The sequence below is a fragment of the Trachurus japonicus genome, chromosome 17, assembly GCF_045865225.1.
Source record: "Trachurus japonicus isolate A0001 chromosome 17, Traja_1.0".
NCBI classification, from domain to species: Eukaryota; Metazoa; Chordata; class Actinopteri; order Carangiformes; family Carangidae; genus Trachurus; species Trachurus japonicus.
In genome coordinates, this window is record NC_140923.1 from 4,710,243 (window position 1) to 4,731,365 (window position 21,123).

Genomic DNA, 21,123 nt, shown 5'->3' on the forward strand with positions numbered 1-21,123 from the left:
ACACATCTTGTAACTCTGGGTGAATTCAGGTCAATTATAATAGACAGAGAATTGAGCTCAATCGGACTGTGTGATTGCGTTGTTTAATCATGTTTTCCTGAAATGTGTGATTGTATTTTATTTGAGTCTTGTGTGATGTGCAACTGAGCTGTTGTGTGCTGCCGTCTTGGCCAGGTCACTTTTGGAAAAGAGGTTTTTAAATCTCAATGAGTTTTTTACCTGGTTAAATAAAGGATATTGATTGATTGATTGATCATGGGATTTCTTGGTTTCCCTCATCAAACTCATCAAATACACAATCCAACAACTCCACAACGCTCTGGTGGACAAGTTGTGACCTGCACATTCACCACGCTATGAGATAATAACACAACGTTACCACACAGAGTTGTTTTAGAGGTAAATACAGAGACTGTTGATGAAAAACTGTCCCTGAAGGCAACGCGCATCAGCGGTTTTGCATGAATTTCCCTTTTCCAACTTGTCCACCAGAGCGTTGTGGAGTTGTTGGATTGTGTATTTGATGAGTTTGATGAGGGAAACCAAGAAATCCCATAATGAGCCTCCGTAGCGTAGCTCTGAGCAGCTCACGGCTCTGCTCCGCCGCTCTAAAAATAGCTTGCACCGACAATTAACTCATTGACTAAAACTTTGGAAAGGAGCGCGGCACTGAATGAGTTAAAGGTAACGAACCCACTGCTATGACTATAGGGATTATGGCAATGGGACAATTTGACAAAATGTTGAACTATCCCTATCTCTATCCCTTATAATAAAGCTCTATTACATTTAGCAACTCCTCCTCCACTACTTTTATCCCTCCGACTGTGAGAAAAAGAAGGACGGGAGGTAAATCCTGTGCTGGGTGTTGGGTGGTTTCTGTCTCTCTGAAACCTTTGGATTTCCAATCACAACACAGATTGGATTCAACGCTCCATTTATTCGCCCCATAGCCGCTAATGGAGCGTAGCCGCGACGGCATCGAGCGGCATTACACCGTCTGATGGTGGTGGTGGCGGTGGTGGGAGGAGCCCAGGTCGCCTCAGGACAGGTGCATCATCATCATCATCATCACTTCCTCCTCCTCCTCCTCCTGCTCCACATCACTTATTGTTATTTATGAGACTTTCAGGCTGTGATGAACTCCACAGGCTCCACGTTATTGATGATATTTGGGTTATTACACCTGGAATGACGTCCAACAGTCTCAGTTTAGGTTAGTTTATTATTATGGATCCCCATTAGCACCAGCAGCAGCAGCACTACAACTATTCTTCCTGGGGTCCTACATCACAATACAAAATTTAAAATATATATAGGCTACTGTATGCTCAATCTGAAAACATATATACACATATACATATACAAATATTACATACATGTTACGATACGATATAATAAACTTTATTGTCCCGTTCAGGGAAATTTGTCTTGGACAATGTAGCTGCTCCATAAATGCCTTGATGGCCACAATGACAAAAAAACAAAAAAGCAATACACCTCAGCCATATCAATCCAGCACACAAGACATAACAGCATTGCACATATCCCATAACATAACACATATTGCACATGTTACATGTTACATGTTACAATATTTAAGACATTCAAGACGATTCTCCAGACCTATTCTGTAGCAAACAACAACTACAAATGGCACATCAAACCAAACTGGAATGAAAAGAAGAAAAAAATGAATGAATGAATGAATATGACAAAATAATAAAATAAATGACAGTTGGAAAAAGAAAAAGAGAGAAAAAATGAGACAGATGTATAGAGTCCAATAACCGAGCAGGAAAATCTAAATATTAAATGCAGTCCAATAGTCTCAGTGTTGTTACTAAAGACTGAACCGGATCAGACTGGACTCTCTGTTGGTTCAAATCTCTTCATGTCACAATATTTAAGCCAGTAAATTGAAGTTCAGCAGCCGTTCATCATCCTCATGTTCCTGTGTTAACCTCCCGACGCTGTGATTGGATGTTTCAGGTCGGATGGACATCGATGTCTCTCTGTGTTTGTCTTATTGAACAAACTATAAGAAACCAACTTGTGTCGCAGATCTGTATCTGTGGGTTCGTATCGAGTTAACATCGACCTCCAGGATTATCTCTGCCCTCTAGATAACTTTGAACTGATTTAATTTAACCCACACACTAAAAAATGTTGGGTTATCTCTGTAACCCAATTTCTGAGTTATTGGTTTTGGGTTACATTTTTGGGTTATTTTTCCAGAGTGTAACCCATTTTCAGGGTTATAGGCTATGAATTGAACCCAATTCCTGGGTTGTTCAAGTAATTGGGTTATTTTTCAGTGAGTAACCCATTCATTGGGTTAAGGGTGTAAAAATAACTCAATGTTGTAGTTAGCATAACCCAACTTTTGGGTTGAATATTCAACCCAAAAGTTGGGTCAAAAAGAATAACCCAACCTGTTGGGTTAAAATTAACTTATTTGAACCAGCAGTTGGGTTATAATTGGGTTATTTTTTAACCCAACTGTTTTTAGTGTGCACAGGAAGTCGGGTCAAAGTCCGATTCCTTCTAGGGAGTCAACACAAAAAAACAAAACAAAACAAAAAGACACGAACGGCAGCGCTGACACATGAATCATGAGGCGTCTGCTGCCGACTGTGAACTATCACTTCCTTCAGGTGAATTATGTAAAAGTCTCCGGGCTGTTTGTGCCGTGAAATATTCATGTTGTTATGGTTGTTGAGACAACTTCTCAGAGACGTTGACGCTGCTTAATGGCAACACAACAGGACATGAATGATTCAGGACGTAGAATCAGAGGGTGGAGGTGCAGAGGAGGAGGAGGAGGAGGAGGAGGAGGAGGAGGAGGAGGAAGAGAAGGAGGCAATTAGTGTTGTTAAAGTACAATATACAAGAAGACACAGGAACCACATGTAGAAACCCTGTAGATCATCCATGGTGCGTTTAATGTCTCCACATGAGCTCCAGAAACAGAAAAACTTGATTAAACCTGTAGGAAGTTGTTGTGTCAGACGTCACTCCAAAAAGATTCACAGAAACAAAAGATTAAAATAAGTTTAAATATGATTAAATATAAAAATAACAACCCACTTAAACTGGTTATACAGTAGATACATGATCTTGTAATTGTGAAGAAATGAAAGTGCCATATTATTAGATGTAAGCCAGGAACACACCGGCCCGACCGTCTGATTGGCTGCGTGCTAGCTATGGCGATTCTGATTGGCCGGTGCCCTAGCGAATCAGCGCAGTGTGTGGGAGGGGCGGTGCGGTCTCTCCTTACTTTTTCCCTCCTGCGTTGTCTTCGGGCAAGAACGAGCCCGAGAGCAGACAACAACACGACCATCAGCCTAGCCAGAGTGATCATTCTGCTGCCAAACTTTGTTTTCCAAAACGTCCAAAACGTCTTCTCAACACTAATAACAAGCTGATGCTGTGTGCACTTTGTTATTAAAGGTGTACAGAAATGGCCGTTTGTCCTGTTTGTCGCGCCGAGTTGTCACGAGCTGCAACACGAGTTTACCCGAGTAAGGAAAACGAATTTGATTGGTTGTTATCGAGTGGGCGGGATATTCAAAGTTTGGGACGAGACCGAGCTCCGTGTGTGTGCGTGTCTCAGACGTTTGAATGACGGATGACGGACCCAATATCAGTGGCTGATGAATCGTGTACAGGCTGACGTATAATCCGTGCGCCTGCATTATCCAGTGCGGAAAAAAAAATACCACACTGGATTTACTCAAAAATAGAATTTTGCACAAAGTTTGGCCTACATCGTCTGATAGATGAGTTATTTACACTAATTTTATGACCCAGAGTGGGCTCAAATTCAATTTTCTTTTCTGTGCACCTTTAATCTCCAATGGTTCCTTCTATGGTTTCTCTGTTACGGCATTTCCTGTTTTCATGTTTGGGATTACTGACACGAGAGGCGACATAGTTGTCGGACAAAAGGCCGTTGGCCGTTGGTTCGCGTCGGGCGGTGTGTGGGGGGCTTTAAACAGGTTGATTCATTTTTAACTTTAAGTCGCTGCAGTTTATTTCTCATTGATCAGTGATCAGAAAGATTTCAGCTGGAGAATCAACCTGTAAACGTTAAAGTGAGTGAAGCAGCTCTCAGGTTTACAGACGTTTGAATAATAAAGTTGTAATATTCAAACGCTGCAGTCAGTTTAACAACCAGTGTGTGTGGTTCCTCTTCATGCACCGACATGTGTTGAGTCAGTGAACGCCTCCTGAGCTCTGCAAACCTCTCACCACCACAACCTCTGGTTTCCCAGCATGCACCGCTCCGTCCTCCTCCAGTGATGAGAGGAAGGAAGAAGCTCGGTCGTATAACGGAGGGTATTGGCCACGCGGTGCTGGCTGAGTGTTAATTGGAGGTGTTTCTGTGTCTGTGCGGCTGGTTGAGTTTATCCACAGAGGTTGTGCGTCATATATCATCACAGGGTTGTTAACTCTGCAGCCGGGAGAAACTCAAACAGCCGTTTGTACGTGTGCATCCAATTAATTTCTGCTCTGGAGGCGCTAAATATAGACGTCAGGGTAAAAAGTCATTCATCTTTTTAAATTTTTTTTTTGTGAAAACGCCAGGATTAAAGTGTGTGAAAGTGACTTTTAGACGTTGAGCAGCTGAAACAGTTTCCTCTGGTTGACGTGAGTGAACAGTCGTTCAGCAGCGTGAATAAATAAACGATCAGTGGTTTAGAGTAACAACAGGAGGAAACGTGCTGCCAAGTCAAAGATGTAAATGACTTCAACTGTCTGAGGAGATATATTTTTTATTTTAATACAGTTCAATTAGCCTACATCTTTTCAAAAAGGAGATTCAGAGTCAATTTAACTGGTTTAACTGGAGACTGAGCTGAATAAACCAGATCATCAACCCTGAAACACAGCTCATACTGGTTTTTATTTACAGTAGGCATGTAAAGGTTTCAAATGTCTGTTAATGTATGAAACAGTTCATCAAGTGGAAGATGAAATGATCTTCAAAAGACATAAAGTTAAACATGAAACACTCTTTTTCAATATTTTAATCAATACTGCCCTACAAAGGCAAAGTGCAGTATCTGTAAAAATGCCAAACTGAGCTTTTTGTGTCTTTCATTGTCAGGTTTAAGCATCAAATTCAAAAAAGCATAAAAAAACAACAACTACCAAGTCTATAATTGATTAGATAAAGGTGGACTGAATTAAATGTATTTTGTAGTTTGTCTTTCTGACCAATTTTGGCCGTTTTATGGCAGATACGGCACTTTGCCTTGGTTTCACTGTGCTTTTTTGGATGGACAGCAAAATAAAAAGCCCAATAACAAAATTTTTAGCAGTAGGCCTACTAATATCAAATTTTACCAGATTGAAGAGAATATGCCACACTTTTGATTGGTCAAAAAAAATGTTTTTTTGAAAAAATGCAGATACTGCACTTTGCCTTTGTAGGGCAGAATATCAGTGTATTATTTTAGTTTTCTACAGTTTCAGTGTGAAAAAGTGAAATAAAGCAGCAGCCTACAAAAGAATGGGAAACCCAGGAGACTTGAGCTCTCAGAGAACTTTGACCAAGGTATCAGACAAGATATTTGCAGGGTGGCTCAGACCTTTGCTGAGGGACATTTTCCTTTTCTGTCATTTGTAAAATGTAAAAGATGATGAAGATGATGAGCAGTGGATGTGCACTGTGGAAGAGATTTTTGTAATGGAGAAAAATCACACATAAACTGAGACTTACAAGAGACACAATTTGAGGATAAATGTGAAAAATAGAGAGACGAGAAGAGGACACCACCATGGCCACTGAACAATAAGGATGTTGATAGAAGGATGAAAGTTTAACTATGTATGTAAGATGAAAGAAATATTAAATAAATAAAAAAAGTTAGAAAAGAAATGTAAAAGATGAAAATGATATTGATTAAAATCTAAGGAGAATGTGTCATCTGTAACATGAACAGACATTTGGACCAGAGGTTCCCAAACCTTTGCATTATACCTCTGTATTTCTGTAACACCGTCTCTGTTTCAGCTGATCTCTACAGCTTCACTGCTTTGTGAAACGTTTCAGATCAGCAAGAAGCAGTAAAAACAACATTTTTACTGCTTCTTCCTGGTCACAAAATGACACAACAGAAATAAAACACAACAGAAAACACGACACACACACAACATGTGATGTGTGTGAAGTTGAGTCTGTCTGTCTCTTCAGTAGAGGTGCTGCTCCCTCTAGTGGTGAAGTCTGGACTCACCACAGTTTCCCATGTGTCCTCTCTCAGGCTGCTGCTGTATGTGTGTGTGTGTGTGTGTGTGTGTGTGTGTGAGTGTGTGTGTGTGTAATATGTTGTGTGTCCAGCTGTTTGTCTCACAGCTGGACGATCTGAACTGAGCAGCTGTTTCTGTTTCTGTGTCTGCAGGTTTTTAATCGTCCTGGGTTGTTTGATCCTGGCCATTCTCACCACGTTCAGGGAGCACGAGAAGGTGTCGGCACACTGGCTGGTCATTCTGGTGAGATCAATAATCACTATCACTGTGTATTATCATCACTGGGGTTTTCTTCACTCTGGGGTTTGAACCTTTTTGGTTTATAAAACATTTTGACATCTTCACATTTGGTTTTTCTTATTTCTTTTTTTTTTCTTAAAGGGATAGTTCACCCAAAATTGAAATTTAACTCATTATCTACTCACCCTCATGTGATGTGGACTAAGGGCTGGGAGAAGTTTCAGAGTCCTCCGTGGCTTCTCTGAGTTACAGGGGGTCTCGGCGTAGCAGTGCATGTCCATATAACGGTTGCAAATGGATACCAACTGTCTTCGTAACAAAAAGACACACCAAAAAACATCCAAATACCTCCATGCTGCTCGTATGTAATGTCCGTCTTGTATTGAAGCCCCGACATGAGACATTGTCCCGAAAAAAATTAAATAAGTCTATTTTTCAAGCTTGTTTAGTAACGGAAGCTTCTCGAAGCTCCACTAAAAACAAGCTTGAAATATAGACTTATTTAATTTTTTTCGGGACAATTTCTCATGTCGGGGCTTCAATACAAGACGGACATTACATACGAGCAGCATGGAGGTATTTGGATGTTTTTTGGTGTGTCTTTTTGTTACGAAGACAGTTGGTATCCATTTGCAACTTCTCCCAGCCCTTAGTCCACATGAGGGGGAGTAGATAATGAGTGAAATTTAAATTTTAGGTAAACTATCCCTTTAAGCGTCCCATAATTTAAGTAGAATAATAATAAAAAGCAAAAGAACTAACCTAAATTCAAATAAAAGAAGGGTGTTTCATCTTCCTTTACTTGGATGTGTGTGTCCTCAGATTTGGGTCTTTGAAGCCTCACGGTGCCTCACTGTAAATATTTCATGTGTAATATCAAACCACAGACGAGCTGTCTGGTCTCAGACGTCGTTTATAATGGGTTTTCTTTTTGGTATTTTGTTTTAGTGCTCGTACATGTTGAGTATACGAACCCAAATAGAAGCTTGTCTTACATAAATCTGATGTTTGTCCCAAATATAGAATATAAATTCTTATAAAAATTAATAATAAATAAAATGAAGTACAGTATGTACTTTTGGTCAGGTCCTAAACAAAGCTACACAGTCTTAAAGGGATAGTTCAACATTTTGGCAAATTGGCCCATTGCCATAATCCCTATAGTCATAGCAGTAGGTTTGTTACCTTTAATTGTCAGTGCAAGCTGTTTTTAGAACGGCGGAGCAGAGCCGTAAGCTGCTCAGAGCTACGCTACAGAGGCTCATGGGATTTCTTGGTTTCCCTCATCAAACTCATCAAATACACAATCCAACAACTCCACAACGCTCTGGTGGACAAGTTGTGACCTGCACATTCACCACGCTATGAGATAATAACTAGGGCTGTCAGAGTTTAATAACACAATGTTACCACACAGAGTTGTTTTAGAGGGAAATACAGAGACTGCTTGATGAAAAACTGTCCCTGAAGGCAACGCACATCAGCGGTTTTGCATGAATTCACCTCTAAGCAGCTCACGGCTCTGCTCCACCGTTCTAAAAATAGCTTGCACCGGCAATTAAAGGTAACAAACCTACTGCTACTGTATGACTATAGGGATTATGGCAATGGGCCAATTTGCCAAAATGTTGAACTATCCCTTTAATGTTGACGTCACTGGACAGATGTGTTAATACAAAGAGTTTCAACAACTTCACATCTGGTTTTCCTGCTTTTCGATAGTTTTCACTTCCTTTGTGTTTTATTTTGAAGGGTTGACTCTTGGTGGCTCCATGTGGGCGGGGCTTGATGACTGTTATGTTGTGACATCACAAAGTTCAGGAAGTCTCTCTCTTTCTCTCTCGCCACAGGAAACTTTCGCCATCTTCATCTTCGGGGCGGAGTTTGGTCTGAGGGTCTGGGCGGCCGGTTGCTGCTGTCGCTACAAAGGATGGAGAGGGAGGCTGAAGTTCGCTCGCAAGCCCCTGTGTATTTTAGGTGAGTGAGTATGTGAGCCTGTAAAGGACAAACAGAGCAGAACTGTCACAGCTCATAAACATCACGGCCGCGTTAAAAGGGTCAGGAGTTTACAGAGGAGGTAAAAAAAAATATATATATATAGAAAATGCTGCTGTGATGACGAGCTGATGAATAATAGATTAAAAAAACAGAGCAGATTTCAGAATAAAACACTCAGAGAAACCAAATCCTGCAAAGTTGTTGGATGGTGGGTCCAGGTGGTGGTGAGGGGGCGGGGCTTAGTTGTGACATCACAAAGTGACAGGAAGTCCTGACGGCTGGTTTTAAGGCTCAGTTTCTGAATACAGGCTGTGTGCATTTCTCTGTGGACTGAGGCTTTGATACTTTCATAGTATTAAAGGATAATTAGCGTTATCTGGACCTTATTTCTAGCATAAAATACGATCATTTACTCACCCAGATAACTTTGGTGTCATTACAAGTTGTTCCGACGAAATGAGCTCCAGCCGAGAGCCGCGTATCTATATAATGTGAGTCTACAGGGCAGCAGAATGCAGCCTCTAAATAACACATTATCTGCAGAGAAACTCCTTCATTTCACCAATATTTAGTTCTGATAGGCTAGTGCTATTCCCCTCTGAGTCCGGGGTTAGCTGTTATCAACATCCGGGGTCTGTAGGTTGACCTACTAACCTCGAGCTAATGCTACGGTTCGTTTCTGCGTGTTTCCGACTTGTCAGAACAAAATGAGCAGCTGGATGAAGTTCAGCTTCCACAGGCTTCCTCTCCTCAACCTGGACTCACTAAAGCTCCGGCTAGTTGAGATAAAAATGGACCCGAATGCCGAAGTGGAATGATTATTATCAGAATGAGCCGGGCAGCGCTCAGAGATGACATCATCCAGGTCAGAGGTCAGTAGGTCAACCTACAGACCCCGGATGTTGATAACAGCTAACCCCGGACTCAGAGGGGGATAGCACTAGCCTATCAGAACTAAATATTGGTGAAATGAAGGAGTTTCTCTGCAGATAATGTGTTATTTAGAGGCTGCATTCTGCTGCCCCGTGTTCTCGCATTATACAGATATACGCGGCTCTCGGCTGGACCTAATTTCGCCGGAACGACTTGTAATGACACCAAAGTTATCTGGGTGAGTAAATGATCGTATTTTATGCTAGAAATAAGGTCCAGATTGTAAAAAACGGTAATCATCCTTTAATATAGAAGTCCTGACGGCTGGTTTTAAGGCTCAGTTTTCTGAATACAGGCTGTGTGCATTTCTCTGTGGACTGAGGCTTTGATACTTTCACAGTATTAATATAGAACCTAGAGCTGCTTTATGATCACACTACACATGGACATCTACCTTTATACCGTAAGGAGCTTTATTTTTACTGTCACGTCACTTTGGTTCAAATTAAAACTTCCACTAAACTGTTCTCCTCCGTCAGTTTCAGTCATGAATTAATTCCACAACTTTTCAAAACGTCTTCATCATCTCATGAAGACTTAACGAGCGTCTCGGGTCAGACTCATTAAAGCTCTGATGAAAGTGAATGAAGTTTTTTGTTCTCAGTCACTTTGTCTTTGTCTCGTCCGGCCTCAGACATCTTCGTGCTGATTGCCTCGGTGCCGGTGGTGGCGGTGCGTAACCAGGGTAATGTGTTGGCCACGTCCCTGCGCAGCCTGCGCTTCCTGCAGATCCTGCGGATGCTGCGGATGGACCGGAGAGGAGGCACCTGGAAGCTGCTGGGCTCGGCCATCTACGCCCACAGCAAGGTACGACTGGGGACCAGCTGGTTTCTACCCAGTTTCTCAATGATCTTAAAGGGATAGTTCACCCAAAATAAAAAATTTCACTCATTATCTACTCACCCTCATGTCAACTAAGAGCTGGGAGAAGTTTCAGAGTCCTCCGTGGCTTCTCTGAGTTACAGGGGGGCTCGGTGTAGCAGTGCATGTCCATATAATGGTTGTGAATGGATACCAACTTTCTTCGTCCAAAAAGACACACCAAAAAACATCCAAATACCTCCATACTGCTCGTCTGTAATGTCCCTCTTGTATTGAAGCCCCGACATGAGAAATTGTTCCGAAAAAAAATGAAATAAGTCTATATTTCAAGCTTGTTTGTAGCGGAAGCTCCCAGTGTCTCAGTTCACTGCTCTTCCTGTGTCAGTGCAAATCTCGAGATTCGGTGCAAATCTCGAGATTTGCACTGACCGGTGGAACAATTTCTCATGTCGGGGCTTCAATACAAGAGGGACATTATAGACGAGCAGCATGGAGGTATCTGGATGTTTTTTGGTGTGTCTTTTTGGACGAAGAAAGTTGGTATCCATTGACAACCATTATATGGACAAATACTGCTGCATGGACCCCCCCAGTAACTCAGAGAAGAAATTTGAATTTTGGGTGAATTATCCCTTTAATGCTTGTTGGGTTGACTAAATCTACGTCTTGGTTTTACTTTTGTCCCTCTAGGAGCTGATCACAGCCTGGTACATCGGCTTCCTGTCCCTGATCCTGGCGTCCTTCCTGGTCTACCTGGTGGAGAAGGACGACGTCTCCATGGATGTGTCCAACCACGAGAACCCCACCGCTCAGCCCAAACCGCAAGACTTCGACACCTACGCCGACGCCCTGTGGTGGGGGCTGGTACGTACACGACGACACCCTCTCTCTCTGTCTCTCTGGCTGGTTCTTCTTGTGTCACCGGGTCTCTCTCTCTGTGTCGACGTTACCTCAGAAACAAATGTTTCTTCCCTCATCTGTTGGACGTCCACAATGATGAACATCTTCCACCTGAAACCTTTAAATCTCTTTGTTTGAAGAGCTGAACCTTGACTGGTCTCAACTTGTACAAACAGTCTTAGTGTTTCTAAGAGTCCGAACATCTAGAAGTTTTTAGATTGTCTGATCGTGGACTTGATCCATTTAAAGGAATAGTTCACCAACAAATAAAATTCAGTCATAAGTGACTCACCCTCATGCTGATGAATACTCCGGAGTAGTTTTTTATTCCTCAAAGTGCATCTGGAGACCCAGGAGGCCGGTTCCTAGTCCAACCAAAACTTTATATGAGAGTAATAGGGCCCGACACAAAAACGTCCATAAAACTACACAAAAACCATTTAATATTCCTCCACACTGCTCGTCCACTGCAATCCAAGTGTCCTGAAGGGAGATAGTGCAGAGTTTACTGGAAACAACCTCATTTAGGACATTTTTACAGCCTAAACATGCAATGCACACTGAACCTAGGGACGGGAGTTGGAAACTAGCATTAGTTATAATCTCTGTATGCAGAACATTAGTCACATTGACTTGTTTGTAATGAGTGTCACTATGTTAATCTGCATTGTCCCTATCAAATAAACTGAATTAAATTAAACCAGACTTGCCTAAATGAGGTAGTTTCCAGTAAACTCTGGACTATCTCCCTTCAGGACACTTGGATTGCAGTGGAAGAGCAGTGTGGAGGAATATTAAATGGTTTTTGTGTACTGTAGTTTTATGGACGTTTTTGTGTCGGGCCCTATTGACTCTCATATAAAGTTTTGGTTGGACTAGGAACCGGCCTCCCGGGTCTCCAGATGCACTTTGAGGAATAAAAAACTACTCTGGAGTATTCATCAGCATGAGGGTGAATTTCATTTTTTGGTGAACTATTCCTTTAAAGAATTAATCTGCATCCTAATTATCTTTCTAGACCAGTTCCTCTAAAATTAAACCTTCAAGTCCTTTGTGCTCTGATTTGTTGCGTTGTGTTTTTTTTTTACCAGTGTTGAATGTGAGACTTGTTAAACGGGCGATCGTTGCGGCGAGGTTGTAGCTTCCTTCTGTCTGTTTGCTCTTTGTTAGTGAGACGTCTTCTTCAAAGTTTGGACTGCCGAGGTTTTGGCTGCGGCTCGATGAACAGCTTGTGTCTGACCAAAATGATCAACTGAGAAACGTTTGGCCGCGGTCCAAATACAGGATTTCTGCCAAAAACCAATTATCAGCTAATATTCTGCTGCGTTCAGGGGCCGCTGGGAACATTGGATGTTCCAGTCGAGTTTTAGTCGGCTGCTGAAAAAAAAAAAAAAAAGGTTTCGTCTGGAGGACAAACAGAAAACAGAGTCGGGGATCTGGTCCTGCTCTAATGAACGGCCTCGGGGCGGTCAGAGACTCTCAGCTGCCTCATTAAAGAGAGGCCGTCCTTCAAGTTCAAGTTCAGTTCAGACATCTTGCCTTGCTGAAGTGTCCTTGAGCAAGACGCTCGGCGTTTTTTTTCAGGCTGCTGATTGTTGCCGACGCCCGTGACCCTTTGAATCACCATCGAACCGTCGGCCTTCAGCGGATCGATGAGCGGAGCGAGGAGGATCACGGCCGACAGCTCGTTAAGGGAATGGCTAGTGGCTACGTCATCACATTCTAAAACATCACTTCCGTGTCCAATCGCAGGATATTCAGTATAGAAACAACAGGCAGAGCCGGGTCAAAAACACCGCAGGAGCTTTCATTTATGAATAAATAAACATATATATTCATGTATATGAATTTAATGCACAATATAGCATATATATATATTTTTTTTTACCGTAAAAAAAAAAAAAAAAGAGAGAGAGATGAACGTAACGTGGGACGAAAGTAACAAAGCGATTTTCTCCGAGCACATATCTAACTTTGTCAGCATGTACATCATGTATAACCTAACAGAAACAAATCTTGATGTTACATCTGACTTTGACCGAGTTACATTCAAGAACCAGCTGTTTTCAATGACTGAAAGTGATTTCAACTCGGTGATTTATTTCGATCGATCAGCTGTGTTTACCGTTTCAGGTGTCATAGATGGTTAGACTGATTAATTAGTCCTCTAACACATCCTAAAGTTTGACTTGTCAGAGTTTTTCAGTATAAAAGCAGATCAGGTTTAAGTGTCGGGAGTCACTGTGGGGACGGAGGAAACAGCTGTAAAGTTAATCTCTCTTTTCTACAGTGTCTATGGTCCCTCTGAGCCTGTCTGTCACCGTGCCGTTACCGCGGTCACAGTGATGTGTTAACGTTACAGGATTAATTAAAACACACAACGCAAACAATGCGACCGTATACATGTGTAAATACTACCGGAGGAGGCAGTGACCAGTGAACCAGTGGGTCGCGGTGGTCCAGTCACGGAGGTAAACGTTAGTTAGCTAGTAGCTAAGCGCTAAACGTTAGCTCATATAACGTCTCTATGTAACTTATAAATGATTGTGTGTGTGTGTGTGTGTGTGTTGGGGGGACACCAATGAAGAACATGCATTGCTGTATACGTTAGCAGCAGGAGTTGGACACGGAAGTGACTCGTGACATCACCCTAGCCATTCCCATTGTTCTGACAAACAGCAGGAAGTAACTCGGTAACGGTCGTCTTCTGTCTGTGTTGCAGATCACTCTGACCACCATCGGCTACGGGGACAAAACCCCCAAGACCTGGGCTGGGAGACTGTTAGCCGGCACCTTCGCTCTGATCGGAGTGTCCTTCTTCGCTTTGCCCGCAGTGGGTACACACTCACTGTACACGCACTCATCTGTCCGCACTGTCAGTGAACGCAACACCGAGCTCAAACACGCTGATGCTGATTGAAACCTGCAGAGAGTTTAGATTAAACTTCCTAAGAACACAAAACATCAAAATCCTGATTTTTATTTTCACAATGTTATAGACAAACACAATAATAACAGTGATAAGTACAGAATGACAGGATAGAAAATATATGATAATTATTCATACAACAGTTTTACATGAGTTTGATGCTTCGACACATAAACTTCCTTTAATCTAATGTTCCTATGTAATTTCCTGTGTTGATGTTTGTTCTCATATAGAAACTATAAAAAAGCCAAAAACAATCAACTTCCTGTAGAAACCTCAGCCACTTCTTGTTTGGATCTAAATATATAGCTATAGATAAAGCTGTAGACAATGATATACGCATATAGATATAGGTATAGATACAGGTATAGGTACTGTACTGTATACGTACAGATATATGTATAGATATAGAGATATAGGTGAAGATATAGATACATACAGGTATATAGATGTAGATACAGATTTAGATATAGGTATAGATACTGTATATAGAGGAAGATGATATAGATATAGATACTATAGTTATATAGATGTAGATATATAGATGAAGATATAGATACAGATTTATAGATATAGAAATGGCTATAGATATATAGATGATGATATAGATAAAGATATATAGTTATATAGATTTAGATGTATAGATGTAGTTATAGATAAAGATACAGATGAAGATATAGATACAGATATAGGTATAGATATATAGATGAAGATGATATAGATATAGATACTGTAGTTATATAGATGTAGATATAGATACAGATTTATAGATATAGAAATGACTATAGATATATAGTTATATAGATGCAGATTTATAAGTATAGATGTAGTTATAGATATAGATACAGATATAGATTTAGATATATTGATGTAGTTATAGATTAAAATACAGATGAAGATATAGATTTAGATAGATTGATGTAGTTATAGATACAGATGCAGATTCAGATTCAGATATGTAGATATAGATACAGATGAAGATGAAGATATAGATATAGATACAGATTTAGGTGCATTGATGTAGTTATAGATGTAATTATAGATATAGATTTAGATACAGGTGAACATAAAGGTGTCTATGCACACCTGTCTCTGTCTGTCTGTGACGCTCTCTGTGTTGTGGCCTCAGGGGATCCTGGGCTCCGGTCTGGCTCTGAAGGTGCAGGAGCAGCACAGACAGAAGCACTTTGAGAAGCGCAGACATCCGGCGGCCGGGCTCATCCAGGTGAGACGCCACGCCACCTGGTGCCCTGCTCTGACCTCACCACCGTCTTTGACTCGAACATCAAAGTGTCTGTTTTAATGCTGCGTCTCTGTCTGTGTGACTCAAGTCTGCCTGGAGATACTACTCCACCAACCCAATCAGGGACGACCTTATCGCCACGTGGAGATTTTACGAAACCGTCATCTCTCTTCCCTGTTTCAGGTGAGTCAACACGACACAAGGTCACGTCATCACGTCTCCACGGTGACGGACGCGTGTACGTGTCACCATCATTTCCATCAAATACCTGAACACCAGTTATTTTATTTCTACGTTTGTTTAGTTTTGCTTCAGTATTAAAGGGATAGTTCACCCAAAATTCAAATTTCACTCATTATCTACTCACCCTCATGTGGACTAAGGGCTGGGAGAAGTTTCAGAGTCCTCCGTGGCTTCTCTGAATTACAGGGGGTCTCGGCGTAGCAGTGCATGTCCATAAATGGATACGACTTTTCTTCAGACACCAAAAAACATCCAAATACCTCTGATTACAGTGCGATTACTGACACCGGCGCAAATCGCGAGATTTGGACGGACCAGGAAGAGGAGCTTCCACTACAAACAAGCTTGAAATATAGACTTATTTAATTTTTTTCAGGACGATTTCGCATTTCGGGGCTTCAATACAAGACGGACATTACATACGAGCAGCATGGAGGTATTTGGATGTTTTTTGGTGTGTCTTTTTGTTACGAAGAAAAGTGGTATCCATTTTCATATGGACATGCACTGCTACGCCGAGACCCCCTGTAACTCAGAGAAGCCACGGAGGATTCTGAAACTTCTCCCAGCCCTTAGTCCACATGAGGGGGAGTAGATAATGAGTGCAATTTGAATTTTGGGTGAACTATCCCTTTAATTAATTCATTTTGTGACCTCATACGTCCTATGATTTCTGTTCATTTTCCTTAGTTTGCATGTTTATCGTCATTAAGCTGAGCCGACGTCTGAGAGGCTGGATGCTGAACAGTGGGTACGACGGTCAGATGTTGCAGATGTGATTGTACGTGGCTCTGGTTTTGAATCTGGGACGTTTAAAGGAAAAAAATATGTATTTGTTTATTCAAAATGTCTTAGGTTTTATTTGTGCTGTGTAAGATCGAGGCTTTACTGACACCTAGTGGCTGTCACTGGAAACTTCAACACAGGAAACAATTATATTTTTCTAAGGCAGATATATCAAATTTTGGCATTTTTATTGTTTAATATTTCATATTAAATGGCTCTGTTAGGCATCAATTAAAAGTACACAGTGTATTTTTATAGTTGCAGTACCGTGTTTGGCCAACAGGGCTGCACTGTGTCCACCTTTTAATGATGGTTTTTAAAAACACAGGGTCTGTCCCATTTCCTCCACACTTGGCTGAATGCGTTTGGTAAAACACACACACACTTTGGTGACGTTTTGATGGTGAAACGTATTCGCATTGTGTGCAGCATGCATTAAGTGGCCAAGCACACGGGGATATTTAAAAGCAATTGGGAAAAACTTGACAAATGAATCGCCATGAGTGTCATTGTGCACACTAGCACAACTCCAATACACACACAGATTTAATAAACAGTGCTGCTGGATCACAGTCTCATCTACTCCAAAAGTGTCTTTATGCGCAAGATTCAAATAAATGTGTAAGCACAACTCAGTAAGAAAAAAGTAAAAGAAAAAGACATGAAAAATATTCACATAAGTTATCATCAATAGAGATAATTCATAATTACGTGATAACAGGTCAAAAATGATCAGATATAAAAATAAACGAAGCCTAAAGACAAAACTGAAACTGAAAAATATGAGATAAAAGTATATAAAATATATTAAATTAAAAAGTCATAATTATGAGTTATTATTATTACTATTATCTGTGATCTGTGGTACGTCTGTCTGTTTTTTAATGTGAGGACTATGGACGGAAACTAGCTTTGAGCTAAATCCGGCACACTTACAAGACGCCACGGCGTTAAATTGTTCATTAATGTGCACTGTCCTCGACAAATAAACAATAAATGAAAAATGAAAAAATTAGATAGAAAGTCAAATTCATTTTATTGAAATTTATTCAATGGCATTTCCCAAACGTGGCTTGTGGCTTCAGGTGACGGCAGACTTCACCAGCTGGTGCATTGTGGGATTTATACTTGGCCAAATACCGCTCCGATGTGTGAGTAAAGTGCAAATCAAGCGCGCTGCATTTTTGGTCGTTGGAGAAATGGGACACACTGAGCACTGACACTAAGCCCATGAACACACACACGCCAAGTGCCCAAGCGTGTAAGTGTGATCGAGTGTGCACATTGGGACGGGCCCAGAGTCAAAAAAATGCAAAGTAAGCAGTGGGTAGTTCAGGGGGCCTGGGAGTTTAGAGCTCCTTTGCTACTTCTTGCATTTTAAAAGCCTGCAGATACAAATCAAGTTGTTCTAGTTGAATTTTCCAGCAGCAGCAGCCATGTGCAGTGTGTGTGTGTGCGTGTGTTTGAACGAAGGTCGTGCACATGTTGTTTAACTTGGCTCCGTGTGTCTGTCCCGCCCACAGGAAGGAGAACCTGGAGGCCATGGCCAGGTAGGTCACCGTCACACCGACACTGAGTGGACGACCTCTGTTGGAGCTTTAATTAGCACCACATGCTGCAAAGACTGATGAAGCTTTCCCAGAATACCCCCTTCCCCCTCTCCTCCACCCCCCCCTCCGTCCATCCACTTTTAAATAGCTCCTCCTGATATTAATTCACCGGCGGTAGGATGAATCTGCGGGCTAACGGCCGTGGTAAATATGTGAATCGAGATATGAAACGCCCGCTCGTCCCAGATCAGCTGCTTTGATGACACTTTTAGAAACCTATTAGCGAGTCCATTAGTTATGTTTCCATTATGAATGACAGTTTAGATGGAGTAATGAGGGTCTCTGGGTGTGATGATGACGACGACGATGATGATGATGATGATGAGTCGTTGAGCTCCAGGCAGATTAATGAGTCTCTACATCAAAACATGTCACGAAACCTCACAGGGGACGTTTGATTCATCCCTGTCTCCAGTTCCTCCGTCTCTAAATCAGTCAGTTCCTCTTTTTTCTAAAAAAAAACACACTCACTTTTCTGACTTTATGATCTTGTGTTATCGTCCTGTCTCCTAGCAACCAATCTAGAGGAGGAGGAGGAGGGTTGGAGCACTAGATTTTTCACACACCTCCTCCTCAGTTTTGCATTAACACAATGAAAACATGAAATAAAATGGCAAACAGCAGTGTAATTAATAAAGAGTTTCCTAATGTGGAGGTTTCTATAAATTACAATACGTACGCACACACAGAATGACTGTTTATTTATATTTATAGCACGTTATTATCAGATAGAAAAGAAGCATACAAGTAGAAGTAAGAGCACAATAAGAAAACAGAACAAAAGCACAACAAAAAACATAGATTTTATATAATATAATGATCCAGGTTTTCATCCAATCCACTTTAAAACTGTAGAAGAGACGCGTCTGTGACAGAGAGCATCAAAATAACAACAGGAAAGCAGAGTAATGTTCAGTTCAGTGGTTTATTTGTGTGAAAGGATGGATACGTGATGTGGAAAAAGAGAGGAAGTCAGTGATGGATGAAGAGGAGGAAGAAGAGATGTGGAGGAGGTGGAGAGAGTTTTCAGAGCCGTGAAGGATCAACTACTGGGAAATTAGCAGCGTGACATTATCTTGTTGCTCTGAGCGAAGAGGTGGACGACGGCCAGAAACTACAACAGAGCTGCCATGTCCAACAAGAGGGCGATAAGCCACTCACTGTGTGTGTGTGTGTGTGTGCTTTATCCAGCGCTACTGTGTGGTCCATCTAACTACAGTTTTTGTTGAGACTTATACTCCCCGTCAAAAGTTTAGACACAGTTTAGTTTTTTCTTTATTTTTATTATTTTCTACATTGTAGATTCAAACTGAAGACATCAAAACTATAGAGGAACACATATGGAGTTATGAAGTAAACACAGAAGTGTTAAACAAAGCAGAATATGTTTTATATATTTTAGATTTTTGCAGACGGAGTTCCCAGAGGAGCTGAGCACTTGTTGCTGTTTTGCCTTCGGCATCGCAGTTGGGTTTAGGACAGGTGACACATTAAATTAAAACTCTTTTGTCTTTACTATATACTTCCAGGTATTCCTTCATAGTTTTAATGTCTTCAGTATGAATCTACAATGTAGAAAGTAATAAAAAAAAAAAAGTAAAACCATTGAATTGGAAGGTGTGTCCAAACGTTTGACTGGTAGTGTAGTAATAACTATTATAACAATGTAAAATTGTATTTTTATTTATATATATACGTTCATTTTATTCATTGATTTGACAACAGAACATAAAGTCTCTGATCTTGATAGAAAAGGAGGAAAAAAAAGAATAATCTTATGAAACATCTTCACATGTCATTCATTAACAAAGCAAATACTATTGGTAATATTTAATAATAATCTGTCTGTATATATACTTATAAGTCAAAAACAAGATATGATTCATTATACACTATACAGTAAATGAAGAAAATCAGATATCAGGAGGAGGATGGTACATCAATCCTACTGTCAACAGGCACCATGTGGTCAGTTCCCAGCAGCCATTGCTCACGCTGGGTGGTCTGGTGGTCACTTGTTGGGGACTACTTCCTGTGGCGGATGAATCCACATTTAGTGCTTTGTGGAGGAAACAGTGGAGCTCAGAGGTTTCACATACACAGTCTTAGTGTTAGATGATAGATTCACCAATGGTTTCATTCAACTCTTTAAAGGGATAGTTCACCCTAGAATGATATTTCGCTCATTATCTACTCACCCTCATGTTGACTAAGGGCTGGAAGAAGTTTCAGAGTCCACCGTCCCTTCTCTGAGTTACAGGGGGTCTTGGAGTAGCAGTGCATGTCCATATAACGGTTGTAAAGGGACACCAGAGCTCTTCGTAAAAAAACACACACAAAAAAACATCCAAATACCTCCATGATGCTCGTATGTAATGTCCGTCTTGTGCTGAAGCCCCAAATTGCGTAATTGTCCCGAAAAAAATTAAATAAGTCTATATTTTAAGCTTGTTTGTAGCGGAAGCTTCTCGAAGCTCCTCTTCCTGGTCTGTCCAAATCTCGCGTGATTTGCGCCGGCGTCAGTGCGGTTACTGCGAATCACGCGAGATTTGGACGGACCAGGAAGAGGAGCTTCGAGAAGCTTCCGCTACAAACAAGCTTAAAATATAGACTTATTTAATTTTTTTCGGGACAATTACGCAATTTGGGGCTTCAGCACAAGACGGACATTACATACGAGCAGCATGGAGGTATTTGGATGTTTTTTGGTGTGTGTTTTTTTACGAAGAGCTCTGGTGTCCCTTTGCAACCGTTATATGGACATGCACTGCTACTCCAAGACCCCCTGTAACTCAGAGAAGGGACGGTGGACTCTGAAACTTCTTCCAGCCCTTAGTCAACATGAGGGTGAGTAGATAATGAGCGAAATATCATTCTAGGGTGAACTATCCCTTTAATCGACATGTTGACGTATTAATTAGGATTCAGGGTAAAGAACTGGATCTTTTTTTTTTCCGCATTTCTTATAATTTAAACCACCGATGTTAACACTGAAAGATTCTGAGGCAAGAGAGAGAAGATCAATCAATCGATCGATTCTCTGAGACAAATGTGTTTAGAACCAGTCTGATCGTCAGCATTGTTGTTATAGCAGCTCTAAAACAAAGGATAACCCAGAGCTGAAGCAGAGTTACCCAGTGATGCAGTGGCTGCAGGTCTGT

At 41.2% G+C, this 21,123-nt stretch overlaps 1 protein-coding gene across 1 annotated transcript in view; it reads left to right on the plus strand.

The window, feature by feature from the left end:
- Positions 1–21,123, plus strand: part of kcnq3 (potassium voltage-gated channel, KQT-like subfamily, member 3) — a 124,405-nt gene that overhangs the window by 97,194 nt on the left and 6,088 nt on the right. The window contains exons 2-9 of the mRNA XM_085805315.1: positions 6,411–6,501; positions 8,349–8,475; positions 10,064–10,236; positions 10,942–11,115; positions 13,874–13,984; positions 15,210–15,305; positions 15,412–15,506; positions 17,876–17,902. Coding sequence (XP_085661441.1) covers positions 6,411–6,501; positions 8,349–8,475; positions 10,064–10,236; positions 10,942–11,115; positions 13,874–13,984; positions 15,210–15,305; positions 15,412–15,506; positions 17,876–17,902 — 894 coding nt within the window. The remainder of the gene's footprint in view (positions 1–6,410; positions 6,502–8,348; positions 8,476–10,063; positions 10,237–10,941; positions 11,116–13,873; positions 13,985–15,209; positions 15,306–15,411; positions 15,507–17,875; positions 17,903–21,123) is intronic.